This window comes from Staurois parvus, unplaced genomic scaffold, assembly GCF_062004578.1.
Source record: "Staurois parvus isolate SC_StPar_1 unplaced genomic scaffold, SC_StPar_1.0 ptg000292l, whole genome shotgun sequence".
NCBI lineage: Eukaryota > Metazoa > Chordata > Amphibia > Anura > Ranidae > Staurois > Staurois parvus.
Window position 1 is genome coordinate 4,668,290 of NW_028318088.1, and position 23,515 is coordinate 4,691,804.

The 23,515-nt window shown below is 41.0% G+C and overlaps 1 protein-coding gene across 4 annotated transcripts in view; it reads right to left on the reverse strand.

Annotated features, from left to right (window-relative positions):
• The window catches only part of FSD1L (fibronectin type III and SPRY domain containing 1 like), a 129,599-nt gene that overhangs the window by 78,321 nt on the left and 27,763 nt on the right, over positions 1-23,515 (reverse strand). For all 4 annotated transcript variants that reach the window (XM_089682618.1, XM_089682616.1, XM_089682615.1 and 1 more), the window contains exon 2: positions 7,019-7,114. In XM_089682618.1, the coding sequence (XP_089538744.1) occupies positions 7,019-7,114 (96 nt within the window). The remainder of the gene's footprint in view (positions 1-7,018; positions 7,115-23,515) is intronic.

Genomic DNA, 23,515 nt, shown 5'->3' on the forward strand with positions numbered 1-23,515 from the left:
TTCAGCTCCAGCTTAGAAATATCCAGACAGCTCCATATAGTACATGCAGATATAAAAGATACTCGCCATAGTGCAATAACGTATAACAAAATTTTTTCAAATAATCCCCCCATAAAATACACTCACATTGAGTACAAAAATATCCGGCATTTGTATAAAAGTGCAACACAAGAGCTTCCAGCCCTCTCAGCAGCATCTCACCAGCCTGCAATCAAGATGGCGTTGTTGCGGTCATGTGATCCGGACACGTTTTTTTGCACCTAAAAAGTTTTTTATATTTTTCTGTGGTATTGGTATATATATATTTTTCTGGACTTATGATTTGATGATTTCTTTACATATATTTATATATATTTACTAGCGCAAATTATTTATTAATTGGTACACTTTATATATGGTGGTTTTTTGCAGCTGGTACACTATTAGTAAGTTATACAATTTTGACCATAGGCGCTATTATTAATTTTTCTTATCTCACCAGCCTGCCTGCAACCAACATGGCGTTGTTGCGGTCACGTGATCCGGACACGTGTGTTGGCGTGCGTGGTGACGTCACTGACAAACCACACCCTAACGCGTTTTGTCATACGACTTCATCCGAGGGAGTGGCAAACAATATGTGGAGCTTGCTTATAAAGCACCGCCTCCTATCTCATTGGCCACTTGAAATAACAACACCGGAAGGCATGCATATTCAATGAGTACTACAGGCACCTAGATCAATTTACTGAGCTAACCACACAGCATAATCACAACATCGCCATCTTGTGTCTGAATAATAGAAGGCAATTATAATAAAACCTATCACATTATAACACCAAAATTAATAAAAATAATAATTAAATAAATAAAAAGGCCTCAACAATTAAAATAAAAATAAAATCAATTAGATGATTAGATAAACAATAAAATAATCAAATCTAAACATCACTAATAAAACAGTTTAAGTCCAATTCATATTTAAACCTTTAGGGGACAGAGCTTCAGTCAAATAGATCCATTTTGTTTCACATTTAGATAGTTCCCTAATTCTATTTGATCCCCTCCAAGCCTTAGGAATAGATTCTATAGCCCAAAACTTGATATTAGATGGGTCACAATTATGATGTTTTTTGAAATGTACAGAAACACTATGACATTTATATCCTCTTTTAATATTCTTGATATGTTCAAGAACCCTAACTTTTAATTGTCTTTTGGTCCTCCCAATATACATTAAACCACAAGGACACTCCAAACTATACACCACATAGGTGGATTCACATGTTAGAAATGAGATTATATCCAATTCTCTACCATTTGATTTGGAGCTAAATTTAACCAATCCTTTGAATTTATGGTTGACCGACCGACAAGCTGAGCACTTTTTACAAGAGTAGAAACCTTTCCTATCTATAAACATTCTAATGGGTTTGGGTGGATCAAAAATTTTATGAACAATTTTGTCTCCAATCGTAGGAGCTCTTCTATAAATGAATATAGGCCTATCTGGGATAAAATTCCCTAATATCTTATCCATTTTCAATATGTGCCAATATTTAAAAAAGATATTCTCCACTTCTCTATACTGTATATGATAATTTGATATAAATCCCCATTGATGTCTATCATCAGAACTTAATTTAGGTTTATCCATCAATAATTGTTCCCTAGGTAATCTATATACTTGTTCCACTGTATCCTTGAGTTTACTTATTTGATAACCTTTATTTACAAACCTGTTAACTATAATATCAGATTGAGCTAGAAAATCAGTTTTTTTGCAACAATTTCTCCTCAGTCGCATTATCTGGCCTTTAGGTATATTTCTGAGGCATTGGGGGTGGTGTACACTAAACCAAGGCAAATATTTGCTACGATCAGTGGGTTTGAAATAAGTTTTAGTTAGCAGTACATCATCTTTTCTAAAGATAGTAAGATCCAAGAAATGCACTGATTCTTTGCTATATTGATAATCCAATTTGATATTATTAGGGTTATTATTCAAATTTTCCAAAAACATTAACAAATGAGACTCCTCTCCTGCCCAAATCATAAACATATCGTCAATAAATCTCTTATATAGCAATACCTGTTCATGCTGGTGGTGGAAGACAAGCCTGTCCTCCCACTCAGCCATAAACAGGTTGGCTATACTGGGTGCAAAGCGAGCTCCCATCGCTACACCCCTTATCTGAGAGAACAATTCACTGTTGTACCAAAAATAATTATGGGACAGACAGAATTCTAAAGAATCTCTTAAAAAATTCTTTTGGTTGTGTAAATATCGTCCCTCTTGCTCAGGGCCCAATTAAGTGCCAGCAAAGCATCATCATGCTGTATGATGGTGTATAAGGATGATACATCTGCCGTAACTAGATATAACCTGGAATGATTGATAATAGGAGTCTCCGTAAGAATTTTAACAAATGCATGGTATCACGTAAGTACGCTTTAGTGGATGATACACTAGATTGTAAAAAAACATCTAGGTATTGGCCCAGTCTAGCAGAAACTGAACCAATACCATTTACAATAGGTCGGGCCGGAGGATTGATCTTATCTTTGTGAATTTTAGGGAGAGTATAGATAACTGGAATTCTGCTAACACTAGGTATTAAATAATGTTTCTCCTTTTTACTCAACACTCTCGTCCTATAACCCCAATTCACCAAAGCTTTCAATTCATCCCTATATTTGCTCGTGGGATCTTTCTTTAATCTCACATAGGTGCTGGTATCAGCCAACATCTGAGATTTGATTATGATAGAAAGATTTCTTCATCACTACAACTCCTCCGCCCTTATCAGCAGGGCGTATAATAATTTATTTTTGTTCTTCCAAAGATTTGATACCTTCCTGAACATGTCTTGGATTCACATTCCTCCTAGGTATAACTGTTTCCAAATCCCTCAAAACCAAACTTTTGAACACATCCAAATGCTGATTGGATGGCACATTGGGATTGAAAAGGGATTTGTTCCTGAAACCAGTATTCAGACCTTCAACTCTCTGGTCATAATTAGATTTGATATTGGAATTTGACCCTAAGAAATATTTTTTCATATTTAATTTTCTAATATACTTATGCATATCAATATAGACATCAAATTTATTAATAAGTCATTTAATGGCACATTTCAATCCTGTATTCAAGATATTAATTTCTTAATGAGAAAGTTGAACCCCACTCAAATTATAGATCCCATTTAATCTACTTCCCTTCTTCTTATACGCTCCACGTATTGTTTGCCACTCCCTCAGATGAAGTCATATGACAAAACGCATTAGAGTGTGGTTTGTCAGTGACGTCACCACGCACGCCAACCCACGTGTCGGGATCACGTGACCGCGACAACGCCATCTTGATTGCAGGCAGGCGAGATGCTGCTGAGAGGGCTGGAAGCTCTTGTGTTGCACTTTTATACAAATGCTGGATATTTTTGTACTCAATGTGAGTGTATTTTATGGGGGGATTATTTGAATAAATTTTGTTATATGTTATTGCACTATGGCGAGTATCTTTTATATCTGCATGTACTATATGGAGCTGTCTGGATATTTCTAAGCTGGAGCTGAACTGTGGAGTGCTGGGCTAATAGTGATACGCTGGTCTATCACCAGCTTTGAGCTGTTTGGATATCCATAAGGTGGAGCTGAGCAGAGGAGGGCTGGTTTACATTGATATGCTGGTTTATCACCAGCTTTTGGTGAGTGTTCAATTTGATGGGGTGTTAACACACTGAATTTTCTCTGGTGAAGGAAGACTTCATAGCTTCATTTGTTGAGGCTCATAAGCAATTTTTTGCGCATGGACTTTATTGAATGGACTCTATGAGGACCCTTAATTTGATATACAGTCAGGTCCATAAATATTGGGACATCGACACAATGCTAAAATTTTTGGCTCTATACACCACCACAATGGATTTGAAATGAAACGAACAAGATGTGCTTTAACTGCAGACTGTCAGCTTTAATTTGAGGGTATTTACATGCAAATCAGGTGAACGGTGTGGGGATTACAACAGTTTGCATATGTGCCTCCCACTTGTTAAAGGACCAAAAGTAATGGGACAATTGGCTTCTCAGCTGTTCCATGGCCAGGTGTGTGTTATTCCCTCATTATCCCAATTACAATGAGCAGATAAAAGGTCCAGATTTCATTTCAAGTGTGCTATTTGCATTTGGAATCTGTTGCTGTCAACTCTCAAGATGAGATCCAAAGAGCTGTCACCATCAGTGAAGGAAGCCATCATTAGGCTGAAAAAACAAAACAAACCCATCAGAGAGATAGCAAAAACATTAGGCGTGGCCAAAACAACTGTTTGGAACATTCTTAAAAAGAAGGAACGCACCGGTGAGCTCAGCAACACCAAAAGACCCGGAAGACCACGGAAAACAACTGTGGTGGATGACCGAAGAATTCTTTCCCTGGTGAAGAAAACACCCTTCACAACAGTTGGCCAGATCAAGAACACTCTCCAGGAGGTAGGTGTATGTGTGTCAAAGTCAACAATCAAGAGAAGACTTCACCAGAGTGAATACAGAGGGTTCACCACAAGATGTAAACCATCGGTGAGCCTCAAAAACAGGAAGGCCAGATTAGAGTTTGCCAAACGACATCTAAAAAAGTCTTCACAGTTCTGGAACAACATCCTATGGACAGATGAGACCAAGATCAACTTGTACCAGAGTGATGGGAAGAGAAGAGTATGGAGAAGGAAAGGAACTGCTCATGATCCGAAGCATACCACCTCATCAGTGAAGCATGGTGGTGGTAGTGTCATGGTGTGGGCATGTATGGCTGCCAATGGAACTGGTTCTCTTGTATTTATTGATGATGTGACTGCTGACAGAAGCAGCAGGATGAATTCTGAAGTGTTTCGGGCAATATTATCTGCTCATATTCAGCCAAATGCTTCAGAACTCATTGGACTCCGCTTCACAGTGCAGATGGACAATGACCCAAAGCATACTGCAAAAGCAACCAAAGAGTTTTTTAAGGGAAAGAAGTGGAATGTTATGCAATGGCCAAGTCAATCACCTGACCTGAATCCGATTGAGCATGCATTTCACTTGCTGAAGACAAAACTGAAGGGAAAATGCCCCAAGAACAAGCAGGAACTGAAGAGAGTTGCAGTAGAGGCCTGGCAGAGCATCACCAGGGATGAAACCCAGCGTCTGGTTATATCTATGCGTTCCAGACTTCAGGCTGTAATTGACTGCAAAGGATTTGCAACTAAGTATTAAAAAGTGAAAGTTTGATTTATGATTATTATTCTGTCCCATTACTTTTGGTCCCTTAACAAGTGGGAGGCACATATGCAAAACTGATGTAATTCCTACACCGTTCACCTGATTTGCATGTAAATACCCTCAAATTAAAGCTGACAGTCTGCAGTTAAAGCACATCTTGTTCGTTTCATTTCAAATCCATTGTGGTGGTGTATAGAGCCAAAAATGTTAGAATTGTGTCGATGTCCCAGTATATATGGACCTGACTGTATGTCTTATCACATTCATGCACTTATTTGGTGGTGGATTTAATGATTTATGTATTTTTTTATTCTACTTAAGGGTAGTGCTATTATTTGTGCTTATTTTATATGTCATTTTGTATAATTATATCACAGTTTATATGAATTTTCCCATCAAGTTGTGTCCTAAGGACTGGCCAGCGAACCTGCTGAGAAATTAGGTTCAGGCAAGATGGTTGCTGCCACGTGGCTACAATAAATAGGCCGCCATGCATATCCTCAGCTGGTTCCTATGCATGACTATGGGAATAGTCCATCGCAAAATGGCTGCCCAACTTTTCTCAAAAACATGGCCAGAAGATCTCTGGGAAAATGGCTGATGCAGAATACATGTCGGCTGCCATGTGGCTTCCCAGATCTTAGGAGGGGGGGAAACCCACACAAAACCCTCAGTGGGACAGAGCAAGCCCCCTTTACACCCAGGAATACTCAGGGTAACCCAGGCTGCCAAGCTCCAGGCAGCCTGGAAGGGACAGGTGGGGGAGAAACAGAGGATAAGGTGTGCTATGACAGATTCTCCTTTCCACAGAAGTGGGGGTGCTGTTGGCCAGGGTGACAGCACAGACACAGACTCTGGCGCCCTGCTATATGTGTTCCTGTGAGGTGTTTAATTTGCTGACTGCCCCGGTCCAGGATTGGGCTTTATCGTGGTCGACCCAGTGCTTAGCTAAAGGTCTGCACACTTTCTATAGCCAGATTGGGGTGACCACTGGATCTAGGTTATCCAGCATATCGCATAGCACCCTGTTGATAGAAGATCTCCATAGGAAAAATCCCAGGAAAAAGAAAGAAGAAAAAAAAAAAGCTATAGAACCACAGGTACCAGCAGGGAACCAGGCGCTTACTCCTAAACACGAAGTAAAAGAACTGGATTTCCTATAGCAGAGAGGGTTTTGTACTAGAGGGGACTGCCCATAGGTGGTACTGTGTTCTTCTTGGACAGTGTCTTACTCCTGTAGGTGGTGCTATAAAGATTCAGAAGAGCTGTGTCCGTCAATGAACGTAAAAGATATTTTATTTGCTCACCGTGCATGATGAGCGAGTGCTGCATGCATGCAAAAGTCACATACAACATTTTATTGTGTTAAGATACCTGGAGAGTTTGTTGTACTTCCTAGACAGCAGTACAATTAATCATATTTATGTTAAAAAGTGGAAGTAAACTGCCCAAAAAAAAAGTGGGCCCCTGCAGGATAATGTCATAATCTGTTGGTACATATTAGAACATTATGACAACTTACCTTAAAACGAAGCCCTCCAGTGGCATGCTCATACCGCTGGCAGGACTTCCATCTTCACTCGGTTTTCCTTCTGGCAGGCTGTCCACTGAGGGCACAGTGTGTATGCGCCACTGACATCACCAGCTGCTACTACAGTAAATATCTCCTAAACATTTACTGTACCTACAGGCAAATCTACTTACCTGTAGGTAGAAATCAGAAAGCAGAGTTTACTACCGCTTTAATACTAAATAAAAGTAATACAGATTAGCCACTTACCTGCACGCCTTTAAGTACATGACTTAATGTGTCAATAAAGTTCTGTATTTCATCATTTTTGTTGGCAAGCGTTGTGATGATCCTCTGCAAAGCTTCCTAAGGACAGAGCAGATATGAATGAGGACAAGTGAGCGTTTTTGTTTAATAATTCCTATTCTATTGTAGGCACAAAACAAAGTCAGTGAGAGATACAACACAGCTGGAGATTTTTGAGATAGCGTGAAATCACAGCTTACAGAACAAATCTCATTATTCCTCCATATAAGTAATAATCCCTCTGAGAGCACAATTTAATCTATGGGCAGTGCTAGTGCAGGACATCAGGTCAGAGTAGGACTTGCCTAATGAACAGTTGCCTAATTAAAAGCATTTAAGAACATTAACTTAGGGTTTTAGTCTTTGTTTATGTGGTCAAATGCTCACAGATATGTTAAACCAAGGTATATGCATGTTAATATGTGGAGTGCCCATATTAAACTAACTCTTAACTTCTTATGTAATAAAATGTTATTGGCAGCACAGGAGCTAAGGGTAAATCTACCGAACAGAGCACCTGATAGCCGTAAAACTTGCCAGGGGCTCTAACCCTTTCCCATGCAAAGGATGAAAATGGTTTTCTGGACATAAACTTTAATAATAAAAGCAAGATCATTTTTACATTATGCCTCCTCTCTTAAAACAAACATTTTCACTAGGTATATGTTTGAAAGATATAACAGTGGTCACAGTGATTACACACAATCTTCCATAAACTCTGCAGAAATAAAGAAGAAGCAATATCTGAAATACAAAAGGTAATTGCCATAGCCAACAATAACACTGGTTTTCAATAACATGAAATAAGTGCCTGGAATAAAGAAACAGACGTTGCTGCCAGTAACTGGTCTGTTCTACCCCCACACTGGTAGATGCACTTTCATATATGAAGTTCTCTAAGCATCGTGTTGAAAAAAAAACTGACAAACGGGAATGTGACAGGGCTGCCTACAGCAATCAGAGTGTAGGGTTTTGTTCTGCTCTAGAAAATGACAGCTGGGATTTGACTGGCTACTATAAGCAACAAAGACCACTTTCTTTGTTCTAATTTTTCTGTGTTAGCACCACTGTCATCATAAAAAGGAGAACTCAACTTCTAGAAGGCTTACCATAGATGTATAGACATCTCAGAGGAACGTATGAAAGAGGAAGCATATGTTCATCAACAATGCCGACCAATGTCGCCTCTTGACAATTCATTTGTCTCCACAGTCCTAGTTCTATACGATTGGATGCTTGCTGAGAACGAATGGAACCCATAGCCATGTACAAATATCCTCCAATGTCAACAGATACTTTTACCTTACAAATAGATAAAAGTATATGTAAAGGCAACATTTTTTTTAGTTTTGGACAGGGTTAGAACCTGTGTCATGTTTTCATCACTGTCTCTCTATTTTTAGATATCGCTACTTTAACTGGTCATCGGACTAATACCTTTTGTAAATTATCAACTTCTAGGGAATTTGTGTTCTAGTAATCCACACTGCCAGCAGTCCCTGTGGTCTAGTTCTATTCATGGTGGCTTCCAGCCGTCCAGTGAAGTGCAGCTCATGCAGAGAAATTAATTGGGCCACGGCATATATGTGCAGTTGAAACAGGAGCCAGCCAGGATGTTTCCTAGGAGTGAAGATCACAGATATGGGAAGGAAGGTAGGTATTTTACTAGATGGGCTCACTCAGGGGGATGGATGGTTAAAAAAAGGATAAGGTGAAATTGCACACGCACACTATTTTATGCAGGCCATAGACGGGACGTTTATCGACCGAATTGTCGGTCGAACGAAAAATAGGCTGATATTCACACCGTTAGTGGGGCAATGTCGTCGGCCAATTTTCGCAGAGCTTGTTGTTTCTTTTTATCGGTCATGCTGGAAAATCTACGAAAAAGGCTGTTTTTTGTAAGCATTGGTGGCAGCAACAACCGATTTTTTGTTTATTGGCCAACAATAAACGTCCCATCTATGGCCTGCCTTAGTCTAGTGGCAGTTTATAAGCTTCAGCATTTAGGAGCAGAAAAAAAAACTCTTTGCATATTTGGGAGAAATTTGCTAGCAGAGAAAATCTGCTAAAGGCTGCTAACCACTGCTAAGAGCAAGTTTCCAGCGTTTTTTCTTAGCGTGTGGCTGCCGGAATCCTTAACAAGCAGTGAATAGCCGGTCCCCCTTTTCCTGGCCTGCCAGGTTGCATGCTAGGATAAGGGTCAGGTATGGATTTTGGGGAGGACCCCAAGCCATTTTTTTTTACATTTTGGACCCAAAGGGCTGATATGGATTTTGAGGGGAACCCCATGCCAACATGAAAAAAAAAAAAAAAAAGAAAGAAAAAAAAAAAAAGAAAGAAGGTGTAGTGGTTCCCCCCCAAATCCATACCAGACCCTTAGGTTTTAGTTGCCAACAATTCTTTTGTTTAGATTCAGCTGATGAGTTATCGATTAAGGACACAGCTTGATGGTCTGCTCCCTAACAACACAAAAATGGAGAAACACCAGAAAAAGGCTAATATTGAGCAGTTTTTATGTTGTTTATTTCAGCAACTGGTATACATGGAGCCTCAGAGTTTAAAGAGAACAACACTGGGAGCCAATAAGTTGCGCTGCAAAACATACAGGGGGAGATTTACTAAAGCTGAATCTCAGAATGTGGTGCAGCTGTGCATGGTAGTCAATCAGCTTATAACCTCAGCTTGTTCAATTAAGCTTTAGCAATAAAACCTGGAAGCTGATTGGCTTCTATGCAGACGTGTACAAGAGTCTGAGGGAACCAGCTTTAGTAAATAAACCTCATAGTATGAGTGTGCATTGAACATTCTTGTAGGAAAAAAGAGTAAAGTGAAAAGAAAGATAACTCATCACTGTGCTGCTGTCACTCATTCACTGTCCATCCACAGACTGGGTCAGAACAGAGGGAATGTGTTCACAAGGGAAAAAAGGTATTGCTAATGTTTTATATATCTATACACAAATGTGTTACCTTTCATTTTTGTTTTAAATTGAATGGGTTGTTTTACAAGGTGAGGGTTTACAATCATTTTAACATTCCTGCCACATTAAACATTCATAGAAACAATGTTTTCAAATTCACAACTAATTTCAGATATTGATTGGTTATTTGCTCAACTTGATAATTAACTGAAAAACCTGTAGGCCAGTCTACCCAAAGCAGATGTCAACAGAGGGATCAGGGTCAAAAATCACACTGCAGCCAGTACCAGTATAAAACAAATCGCTGAAGAAGGATATCGCAGCAATGCAGACAACCGCTTAAAGTGTTACTAAACCCACAACAGTAAAATCAGTCTGTATATGCAGTAAAGCATGCTCGATATACTCCCTGTGGAGCCTAAGGGGTTAATCCTCAGTACTGTGTGAAAAGGCTGATTGATCCTGACTGCTCTGATCCTCCCCTTCTTCCAGTGTCCCCCTCTTATCTTCTGATAAAACATATCATGTGGAGACACTCTGCACATGCTCAGTTTGGTGTGTATTGCTAGAGGTTTGTTTTTTTTTTTGCTTGGGAGAGTGCATGTGATCAGCACTGTCCAGACAGAGGTCAGGGTTCCTGCATCCTCCTAGAGCACAAAGAAAACTCCTCCTACAAGCTTTAACCAGTGCTCTGCTGAACACTGATAGAAGTCACAAGACTGCTCTAACTGGTAATGAGAAATGGCTATTAAGCACTGTATATTTACTAAAATAATTGTACTTCCATGTTCTGTGTACTGTGGGAGAGCAAACATAGTGAATGCAGGGTCATGGGTTTATTAACACTTTATTATACATAAAGAAAGGTGCTCCCAAACTCCTCCAAATTAAGTACAGGACAATAGCATAGATATTCCAAAATGCTTTATTTTTAAAGAAAAAAACTGCTGTTAATATACAAATGATCAAACACTGTACAGTAACACAACGTCCCTTCCCTGAAGGTGATTTAATTTGGTGATAAGAACAGATTGCCACTGAATGGACTGCATGTAATAGACGGTTTATTGTTTAGAATCCATTAGCTAATAGGCTTAATTTACTAATTTTATAACACCTTTTTTTCATAACAATCATTATTTCCAGCTATCATTGGCTGTCAATGCTGAGAATATTGGCTGTAGTGGCACATGATGAGGGTTATTGCTTAACAAATTAAGTTTATTGTTTGAAATAAAGCTTTATCTCCTACTGCATGTTTGGAATTCTATTGTTTTTAACCAACAGTGGAATACCTGCTTCCCCACGGTGTGCTGTAGTTCCTCTCACTGACACGTACATTCTGTATTGACATTGGAGCAGGCAGGAAGAACCACAGCACAAGACAAAGTAGCAGGCATTCAGCACAAGATGTGTCAGAAACCTACAGCAGCTGTGGATCAGAAACAATGGATTTTTAACAAACAGGCCACCAGAAAAGTAAGAGTACAGAATCTTGTTTTACAGGCTGCCAGTACTTTAGTTTAGACCCCATAGGATCACTTTGAAGTGGAACTAAACCCACTGATTTGACTGTTTCCAAAAACAGTCTCATTCATGGAATGCCACTGGTAATAACTTTCACAGTTGCCAGTGTGCTTGTGCCAACTCTTAACTGAACTTTTAAGCTCTCAAATAGCTGGTGATCATATGTGCAGAGACATATCAACCATAATCTATGGAGAGGTTCAACTGTAATCTATAGGGGGTTAAAGGGGAACTAAAGTCTCCATACTTACCTGTCCAACAGTCTTGCGTCAGCATCTTCTTCTGAGTGCCGGTCTTCCTGCTTCTTCATTGGCCGTCAGGGAATGAAGTCACTACTGCACATGCACAGGAGGCCAACATCACAGCACTTGGAGACTGGCCCTGCACTATAAGCTGAACTGCGCATACACAGCTTAGTTTACAGTGCCAGAGGAGATGGCAGGTAGGGGCATTTTATTAAAGATGACACAGTGCTTGTCTCTTCTACAATAAAAGCCTGCCTGCTCGCTGTTTTTGACTTCAGTTCTGCTTTAAGATGGCGCTTTAAAGTGATGTAAACCTCTTAAATGAAAAAAGAACAATGGATAGTCTTATATAGTGTGTACTTGTCTCAATCTAAAGTGCTGATTATAATTTCCCTCCATCTGCATGACAGGTAATGCAGTCTTGCGCACGCACGCACACACACACACACACACACACACACACACACACACACACACACACACACACCAGTGTGATTGACAGTCTCAGCTGTCTATATTGATACTGTGTTGTCCTTTCCATCCACTCAGAGCAGAGGAGCTCAGAAAAGCTGCCTAAATTCTGTACTTTGCACAGCTGTAGAGGAAAGAGGACTACACATAAAGGAGGTACAACTTATGTAGGTATGTAGGAGGACTTGTGTCATCTGTGTTTTACCTGAGGCAGCCACTTGAGTGTGTATAAGTAAGGGTTTACAACCACTTTAAAGTAGCATTAAACCTAAAATGTAATATATTTCAGCTTACCAATCCTTAGATATGGTGGCTGCATTCGTTTTCTTTTTTGGCTTTTTTTCTCTTGGTTCTCACCTGGTGATTTAGCCAGTAACACACCTCCTGTATTGAGGTGCCCCTGCTCTGGATGAAAGAGCACAGGGGGAACTTTTAGACAGCAGCATTGTCAGTCTGGGGGGAGGGGAGTGTTAGATGTACCAGATACAATAACAAATAGACACCAAGCTTCAGATCACACTTTATAAGCAGTTACAGCAAACAGTTGCATGTTCCTACTCCTGTTGCATTCTCCATGGTATATAATACATTTAAATTCAATATATAAATTAATTAAATCCATCAGGGGTGTGGAAATTAAAAAAAAAAAAAAAAAAAAACTACTTGTCCAAGGAACTAAATTGGAGTCCCAATCTACTTGTCCTGATAAAAAAACAATTTTACCAAAACACTCGGGGACTAGCAGGGAGGGGAGAGACCTTGCAGTGCAACGAGCACCAATTGTGTGCTCATGAGGAAAGGGGAGTGTCAGGCTCTCAACGTTTCAGCAGAAGTACATCTGCTGAGCAAGTAAATAAGGCATCGGTCCCATTGAGAAAAACTGATTTCTTTCAGGTTACCCTCATTCAAAGAAGCACTTGGGTGCTCAGTACAAGTGCATAGGTAGGCTGTGTGTCAATAATCCATGGGGTCCTATAGTGTCTTGTCCTCCTAGCTCCATGTCTCATCCTCCTGGCTCTGGCTCCGTGTCTCATCCTCCATGGAGTGGACACCAGGATCTCATGGCGATTAGGCTGCCTGCAGTGTGAGGTGAAACAATGACAGGCCTGGCTCTGGTAGGAGTGTAGTGGTGCCCACAGGCTCTGGAGAACAGGCAGGGATTTGGCAGACACTTCCAGCCCCGGTTGGAAGCAGCGGTCGGAGTAATGGAGATAAGGGTTGCGAGTGTACTACCTGTCATCTGGCCCCCCTCCGGATGTGTAGTTGTCTGTGGGTAAAGCGCAACACTGTATACGGGCTGAGGAAGAACTACACTTCCCAGGAAGCTATGAAAGAGGGAAGTCAGTAACATACAGCGAACCTGGTGGCCAATAGACAGCTGGGGTGTGGCAACATGTAGGCTCTATGGGAAAGGCAGGGAGGCTGAGCCTGTAGTTAGTCAATTTACTGTCCTTCAACTTTTTGGGGGCCGGACTGTGGCCAGTGGGAGAAGAAAATGTCCTGGCGTAAGTGGGAGTAAACAGTGTCCCATCGTTAATTTTAGGGGGAGGAATAATGCCCCATCGTTGGTGTCAATGGGAGGAATCGTGCCCCATCATGGGTGTCAGAGGAGGAATCGTGCCCCATCATGGGTGTCATAGGAGGAATCGTGCCCCATCATGGGTGTCATAGGAGGAATCGTGCCCCATCATTGGTGCCATAGGAGGAATCGTGCCCCATCATGGGTGTCATAGGAGGAATCGTGCCCCATCATGGGTGTCATAGGAGGAATCGTGCCCCATCATGGGTGTCATAGGAGGAATCGTGCCCCATCATGGGTGTCAATGGGAGGAATAGTGCCCCATCATGGGTGTCAATGGGAGGAATAGTGCCCCATCATGGGTGTCAATGGGAGGAATAGTGCCCCATCATGGGTGTCAATGGGAGGAATAGAAAAAAGTAAACCCTGCTGCTTGCCCACAGGAGGGCTAAATATATTAAAAAAATAGAGGAATTACTTTGAAGCAGTTGGCCAGCTTAAACATGTATTGCAATATGTATGAACTAAAAATACCTATCTCTAATGCAGTGTGCAGAGGGTTCCTCTGGGATTTCTACTGTTAACATGTGGCTACACCCCTTTAGCTCCTGATGGATAAATGCATGTACAAGCTATTGGGATTTGAGCACAGGTGTATATTGTTTCTGTTGTATAGCAGGTCTTTACCCAGACCTGAACCTAGTAGCTCTCCCCCATTTTGTGTTTGTCTGCCCCAGATTGTCATTGTGTCCACAGAAGCATTTGCGTTGGCAGAGCAGAGTAGGATTGGCCATAGAGGGATTGCTTTGAGGCAGTTGGCCAGCTTAAAGCGGAGCTCCACCCAAAAGGGGAAGTTCCGCTTTAAGCCTTTGTGCCCCACTTCCCATTAAGGATTGGCACCTTTGGGGAGCAGGTACCCGAATTTGACAGGTACCCACTTCCACTTCTGCTGTGATCGCCTAGGCGATTGGAAGTGAAAGTCGTCCTACCCCCCCTCCATCCCTGTAGTCTTGTGGGACACGTGACAGGTCCCAGAAGACTACAGGACCATTCACAAAGCACAGCGCTTCTCGCACATGCGCAGTGGGCACCTGGCTGTGAGGCCGAAAAACTGTCAGAGCCGGGTGCCCACACTGAAGATGTTGGTGCCAGGAAGAGAAGACAGCTGGTGAAACCAGCGGTGCTGAAGACACCACTGGACCGAGGGACAGGTAAGTGGCTGTATTTTAAAAGTCAGCAGCTACAGTTTTTGTAGCTGCTGAGTTGAATTTTTTTTTTTTTGGTGGAACTCCGCTTTAAACATTATTAGTATTACAATATGTAGGAAAACTTAAAATCCCTATTTTTATTGCAGTGTTTGCTGCAAAGGGAAATTAGCAGTGTGCAGAGGGTTCCTCTGGGATTTCTAGTGTCCATTTGCTCCCGACTACCATCCGATCCACTGAATGGCGGAGGAACAGATTCTCATCAGTCTCTATTTGGCAAATCGGATTGGATGTAAGCAGGTGTAAACGGACACATATCCATTTACACCTGCAGCTCCATAGAGAACAGAATTTCCGATGAAGTCCGCCTAAAATTGGATAGGTGGATCCAATGGGAACATCCTTAGGCACCTTTCACTCGAATGTCATCTGTTCAGTCACGTTTTTTCAAAGAAAAAAACTAATTTAGTTTTAATCAGTTTACAGGTCCGTTTTCAGTTCAATTTAGCTTAGTTTGCAGTTCACTTCATTTTACATCAATTTACATCGGTTAATTTCAGTTTATATTAATTTACATCAGTCTACATCTGTTTTTACATTCATTTTTTTCTTAGTTGTTGCAGAAACCAATCAGAGGTGACAAAAGTATAAACAAAAAATCTTTCTTGCCTAAAAACAGACAAACAAATGGCATCCATTTACATTGGTTTGGTTCTGTTTCATCTGATCTGGACATTGGCTGTTTGACCCCTTTCACACGGGCATTCAGTCTAGATCCATCTTTCACATCAGTCTGTGTGAAAGGGGCCTTCCATTCAAAAACATGGATGCACGAGGATGTAAACAGATAATCATCCGTTTACATCTGCCCACTCAAAGACATACACTGTGGTTCATTCTTGAACGTCTGAAAAACCAACAGACGGATCTAGATCAAATGCCTGTGTGAAAGAAGCCTTAGCCTAATTAGGTAGACTAACTAGCGTGGTGCTTCTCCTTAGTCAATGCCGCCAACTTGAAAATAACGGATGATCAATCCGTCTGTGACCTCCTAGGTGGAGATAATCACCATTGGCTGTCAGAGATTCTCATTAATGCACAAAGATTTTCTGACCTAAAATCTGCAAACAAGCACAGTCAGATCCTTCCAGAACAGTGGTCACTGTTGCATGAGAAATATGGCAAGCCCTGGCACTTTAGGTATCCAATTAAGCATTGGCAGATGTATTTCTCACCTTACTCTTACCCATGCATGCCTAGACTACAAGCCACAATTAGTATAAATACAAAAGGAAAGCCAACAACAATATGAGTCACAGACTTTTCATTCTTATGCTAATGAAGCAAGGTCTTAAAAAAAAAAGTCTCCATCCATCACATCTGTTTGGGTGAATGTGAAGGGGATCTGTAAAGAATAGAATACATAAAGGTCTTTTATTTAAACTCTGTAGTGTTATTCAGATTAGACACTTTTGCACATAACCTAAGGGTGTTCCAAATGTCTTTTTTTTTTTTTTTTTGGGGTGTTACAGATAGCTTGCAGCATTTACACGTCATAATACTATGTGCACTGCAGTGTGGTAGTTGGCATTGATGAAGAGTACAATGTCAAAGTGCAAGTGAGAACAGAATGATGGATACAGTTACATGACAAGTTGTTGAGCTCTTTAGCGTGCTATAAATGTAACTATCCAACAAAAGCAGAAACAAAAAAAACTGTGCATCTCCATTTTCAAAGCCATAAAATTCTATAGATTAGTGTGCTACCTAGGCCGATTGTTGTTTTGTCAGAAAATCTGCATAGCTAGCACACTGTGCATTACATACAGAATACGTAAAATGATTGATAGTGTCCTGGATTATTCCACTTTATTTTATGTAAATTCTCCTAATTTCGTAAAGTAAAGGCAGAAGGGTTTTATATCTTTAGGCCTCGTGCACACATTTTTACAGCTGTTTGTTTTTTTTTTTACCTGCCTCTAAACTCCCTGCATGTTGGCCTGTGTCCATGCACACATAGGCTTTTCAGCAGCGTTTTGCAGCAGGAGAGTTTAGAGGCCGGAAAAAAATATCTCTGCCAGCGCACCCAGAAGCAGCAGAGTTTGGGCAGAACAATGCCTGTAAACATGTGTAAATGCATCTAGACACATGTTAACCCTAGACGCGTTTAGCATTTGAGCATTAATTAATCTCAATGGCCAGAATAAATTGATTTACTGCCCAAATGCTTTTTTTTTTTTTTGCCAAAGCGCTGTTGCCAGGCTTATAAGAGAGTTTAGAACTGACCAGTGTGCATGAGGCCTAATGCATTCTCTGCTACCCCAGCCCTCCTAAATACTTGACTGAGCCTGCTCTCAATCCAACGCTGTGCCCCCCTCACTAGTCATGGAGGCAGCAGCGGGAGCCATTGAAAAAGCTGAAGTGAGCAGCTGATTGGTGGAACGCCCGTGTGAAAGGGGCCTAAGTACATTGGGTCTGATTGGCCAATCAGCTTCTCACTTCAGCTTTTTCAATGGCTCCTGCTGCTGCCTCCATGACCAGTGAGGAGGGCACAGTGTTGGATTGAGAGCAGGCTCAGGCAAGTATTTAGGAGGGCTGGGGGAGCAGAGAATGCATTACGGAACGTATGTCCATTTTCCATCCGTCCATCGACAGATGAAAAAATGGACACCGATGTATTCCTATGGGCAAGTGGATGATCTTCTGTTTACATCCACCTCCATTAACCTCTGTTTTTTTAAATGGAACGAAGGCCTATTTTTGCTCTGTAAAAAAAAAAAAAAAAAAAAAGACAGAAAATGGATGTTTACATCAGGCTTACAACAGTTTTTCTGAAAAATACAATTTTAAGTTTCAATATAAAATGTAACCTATGACCCAGATAGTAATCTAGAAGGAAACGACATCCCTGTGAAAGTGTCTTAAGAAATTTCCATGACTCATGAAAAACGGATGTACAGTTGTGACCAAAATTATTCAACCCCCAATGCTGTAAAGGGGTTTAGGGACTATAGTGTACATTTGGAATTGTATTCAGAATCAAATCCTACAAGGACGTTGTAACTACCCAAATGCAACTAAAATGACATCAATTGTTTATGTAATACAGTAGTAAATGGTTCTTATGTGGTTTCTTCATTGCCACAATTATTCAACCCCTTAAAGACTACCACTCTGAAGAACAGAGGTTCATACAGGTGCTTTCCATCAGGTATTGAAAACACCTGTGGATGTCACCGAGCAGCAATCAAGCATAATAAGCACCAATTAGGCAGCTTTAAAATGACTGTGATACTCAGCTCCTTCTAGACATTTACTGGTGTGGTTACAAACATGGTGAAGGCAAGAGAATGGTCCAGGAAGACAAGAGAAGAGGTGATTTCTCTTCACAGGAAGGGCAATGGCTATAAGAAGATTGCAAAGATGTTAAACATACCAAGAGACACCTTAGGAAGCATCATTCGCAAATTCAAGGCAAAGGGCACTGTTGAAACGCTACCTGGTCGTGGCAGAAAGAAGATGCTGACTTCGACTGCTGTGCGCTACCTGAAGCGTAGAGTGGAGAGAAGTCCCCGTGTGACTGCTGAGGAACTGAGAAAAGATTTGTCAGATGTGGGTACAGAAGTTTCAGCCCAGACAATAAGACGCACACTGCGTAATGAAGGCCTCCGTGCCAGAACTCCCAGGCGTACCCCCTTGCTGTCTCCAAAGAATAAGAAGAGTCGACTGCAGTATGCCAAAAGCCATGTGGACAAACCACAAAAGTTGTGGGATAGTGTTCTGTGGACTGATGAAACAAAATTAGAACTGTTTGGGCCCATGGATCAACGCTATGTTTGGAGGAGGAAGAACAAGGCCTATGATGAAAAGAACACCTTGCCTACTGTGAAGCATGGTGGAGGGTCAATCATGCTTTGGGGCTGTTTTGCTTCTGCAGGTACAGGGAAGCTTCAGCGTGTGCAAGGTACCATGAATTCTCTTCAGTACCAGGAGATATTGGATGGAAACGTGATGCAGTCCGTCACACACCTGAGGCTTGGGAGACGTTGGACCTTTCAACAGGACAATGATCCCAAGCATACCTCCAAGTCCACTAGAGCATGGTTGCAGAGGAAAGGCTGGAACATTTTGGAGTGGCCATCGCAGTCACCAGACTTAAATCCGATTGAGAACCTCTGGTGGGACTTAAAGAAAGCAGTTGCAGTGCGCAAGCCTAAGAATGTGACTGAACTGGAGGCCTTTGCCCATGAAGAATGGGCGAAGATACCCGTAGATCGCTGCAAGACACTTGTGTCAAGCTATGCTTCACGTTTAAAAGCTGTTATAACTGTAAAAGGATGCTGTACTAAGTACTAAGATTGAATGTCACTTGGGGGTTGAATAAAACTGATAATGCTGTGAGCACAGAAAAGACATTTGTGGTTATTTCATTATAACTGTTATGTTATATTTGTCTGACCTACAAGTGCCTCTTTAATGTAAATGTAAGCAAGATGACTGAATGATCAAAAGCAATGTCAAACTGGCCAAAACACTCAATTTCAGTGGGGGTTGAATAATTTTGGTCACAACTGTAAGTAGATGAAAAATGTATGGAAGACAGATGTAAACGGATGTACATGGAGATAAATGTAAAATGGTTGTAAAAACTGATGTCCTGATCCATTTTTCATCCGATTTTCTAAAAAAACAAAAAACACACGATTGAATGGATGAAGCAAACAGAACGCCCATGTGAAAGGATCCTTAAGCTGATAACACACAAACAATAGTAATTTCTTGTGTTTTTATTGAACACACCCATTAAACATACACAGTGTTTGAGGAAGACATCAGTGAACCCAGACTAATTAGTTCAACAAATGCTGATTGGAGTCAATAGTTTGCACATCTGGAGTCCAATTAATGAAATGAGTTTGAATGTGTAATTTAGAGCTTCTTTGATTGAAGAGACATCCAAACATTTTAAGAATACTGTTCATAAGAAGCATCAGCTGACGTGAACCATGCCTCCCAAAAAGGAGCTCTATGATGACATAAGATCAAGAGCAATTGATCTGCATAAAGCTGGAAAGAGATACAAAGCAATCTCATAGTGTTTTAGGCATCCTCCATTCAACAGTTAGACAAACTATATATATATATATATGGAAACAGTTTAGTACTGTGCCTACTCTTCCTAGAAGTGGACACCCAGTCAAAATAACTCCCTAGGCACAGTGCAGAATCCTCAGTGAGGTAAAGAAGAACCCACAAGCAACAGCTAAAGGCTTAAAGACATCACTGGAACTGGCAAACATCCCTGTTAATGAGTCCTACCATACACAAGTCTTTGAACAGGCAGGGTATCTATGGCAGAACACCAAGGAGGAAGCCGCTGCTGAAAAAAAAGATTGCTGGGTGCCTTAAGTTTTCCAAAGAGCACCTTGGCAAACCATAACACTACTGGGAAACTGTTTTGTGAACTAAAAGAACACAAAAGTTTAATTGTTCGTGAAGAGTACTCCGCACTATATATGGAGCAAAGAGGCACAGCTTACCAACATCAAAACATCATCCCAAAGATGAAGAATCGTGGAGGGAACATCATGATTTGGGCTTGCTTTGCTGCCTCAGGGCCTGGACCACTTGCCATCATTGAGGGGAAAATGAATCCCCAATTTTACCAAAACATCCTACTGGATAATGTCCGGGTGTCTGGCCACCAGCTGAAGTTTAGTAGAGGTTGGGTGACACAGCAGAACAATGACTCTAAGCACTGAAGTAAATCCACCACTGACTGGCTTCAGTAAAAGAAAATGAGCCTTTTGGAGTGACCCTGTCAGAGCCCAGACCTTATCCCCATAGATATGCTTTGGAATTACCTCAAGAGAGCAATTCACACTAGACATTCTACAAATGTGTCTAAGCTGAAGCAGTTTTGTAAAGAGGAGGAATTCCTCCTCACTGTTGTGCAGGTCTGATCTAGAGCTACCGAACACTACACTATAGAAAAAATGTGATATAAGGGTATGCATGTGGATGTAAATGGCAGGCCTCCCTTTGACCTTTCCCTATGTCAACACATGCACAGCAAACTCAGAGTTAACCTTACAGCTTTCTAGGATATGTAAATGAACAGATACATTGCAAGACAGCTTCTGATTTCCCTGCATCAGAAATGAAGCAAGTGGTCAGCCAATGCTTGAGCAGCACCTCTATAAATAACCCAACAGATGAGTTGAAGGAAGTGTACAGAGGATCGTCTGTCAATATGGCATGGGTTTTATAGTCAGTGGCGTCAGGCCAGTTATAACCTTTAGCTGACACAAGCACAGAGCAGGCTTGTATGAACACTTGCACTAAGGCAAAAAAGCAAACCTAAACTAAATCCCTCAGTTTACATTAAAAAGTATCCAATACTGAATTACAATGTTGTCAAAACTTAGGACTCTTAGTTGCCTCTAGTTCCGAGTTGTGTATGCGTTAAGCAATTCCTTTCCTGCACGGCAGACATCAAACTGACAGTCCCAGATTATGTACGGTGATATAATCAGGGCTCTACTGCATGACAAATGTTTTCACGCTGAGATCTGAAGGGGAAGGTATATAAGCCTAAAAAAGCAATATAAGGACTATCACTCCCCTCTCCAATAGCATATACTTTACCTTTTAGCACCCCTGCTACCCTATTTATCCCCAGGATCCAATGGAAATGCCTGTTACTTCCAAGTATAGAGTGACTGAGCCATGAGAAAGGTCTCTGTTCATCATCGCAGTGTCTCGGAGGATCCATAGCCCCATGTATGATATGACTTTGGTGATTCGTAAGCTACACAGGGCTTTCCTTTCACTCCCAGTGGCTTAAGGATGCATTAGGTAAATTTAGCATTTAGATCTACTAAAGGCAAATAGGCTGTACACTCTGCAAGTGCAATTGCACTCATTTTGCAAATAGTTTAGTGAATGTGGTGAAGCTTTCGTTTGTAAAGCATACCCAGTTAGGTGCAAGGAAAATTTTTAACAGCACTTTTGCTTGCACATGATTGGATGATGGAAATCGGCAGAGCTTTACCACATTCACTAAGTTCTTGGAAAAATTGGTGAAAATGCACTTCCAAAGTGCACAGTCTGTCTTTAGTAAATCAACCCCAAGATTAGTGAAAAGTTTTACTGATAAGTTGTCAAGAATTAGTGTTTTCTAATTTTGTTATATGCCTCATTGATCTAGTTTACTTTTTTAATTAAAAATAAAATACTGTATGTTCTATTTCCACCAGCTACTCCATATCAGAGTTCAAGTGGTAGTAATGTAATGAATTAGAAAAACTGCTGACAGGCAGGCTTTTTATAACAGAAGTAACCCTAGAGGTCTCTTTTGTCATAAGAGCCCCCCCCCCCCCGCCTGAGAGGTAATGTGATCTGAGCCGTGCATGTGCAGTTCAGACCACATTTATGGCCCACTCTCTGTGCCACAGTGATGTGACTCCCATGTGTATGTGCAGGACTGTTCATTGAAGTGGCCGAAGATACAAAACCTAGAAGGAAGACAGAGCAAACATGGAAGCGCCATGACAGCTCAGCCCTGAAGGACTCCGTTTGTCGGTAAATCAGTCATAATTTGTTAGTGGGCTGTGCATACTAATAAATTATGGCTAAAACCTGCCCATTTCTTTACTTTGCTCACTAGCTTTACTGCCACTTTAAAGTAACTATAGGATTTAAATCCAGTAACTAATTTGATGAGTGTACACAGCATCTGAAGCTTCAACTTGACTGTTCAAGATTTTTTTTCAGCTAGTCACTTCACCATAATCCTCAAATGAAATTTTATCCACCCTTAAGTTGAGTTCTAAAGCTAACAAAGAGTGTCAACGAAACTTCAGACCACAGGCTCTGTGATACAGAAAGCTCAGCAAATGTATTCTTCATTGCAATATTCACTATCAGGAAAATAAAAATAAAATGTATAAATCACTTGTACAGGAACTATCATTAAACATTGCGACAACACAAAAGAGAAGACATAAGTCACCGTTAATTAAGAATTTTTTTTTCTCCAGCATAAAGCATGCTAACATCACCATGTCAACCAAGAATTATACAATTAACACACTATCAGAAAATAGGACAGAAGAAAAGTGTAACCTGAACGTTCCTGAGGTTAAACTTCTTATCCGGCAAAGAATACAGAGAATCTGTGGAGATCCCCACATGGTCTATCCCTGCAAGAGCCTATCTTGAATCAGTTGGTGCGGTGCTAGGCCTGGGACGTTCATTTAATTTAAAGTATATTTCTACTTCTGCAGCCAAATATGACACCTACTTTGTTTGTTAAACAACTATAACATACCGTATATACTTGAGTATAAGCCGACCCGAATATAAGCCGAGGTACCTAATTTTACCACAAAAAACTGGGAAAAACTATTGACTCGAGTATAAGCCCCATCATTAGTATCAGTGGGAGGAATAGTGCCCCATCGTTGGTGTCAGTGGGAGGAATAGTGCCCCATCGTTGGTGTCAGTGGGAGGAATAGTGCCCCATCGTTGGTGTCAGTGGGAGGAATAGTGCCCCATCGTTGGTGTCAG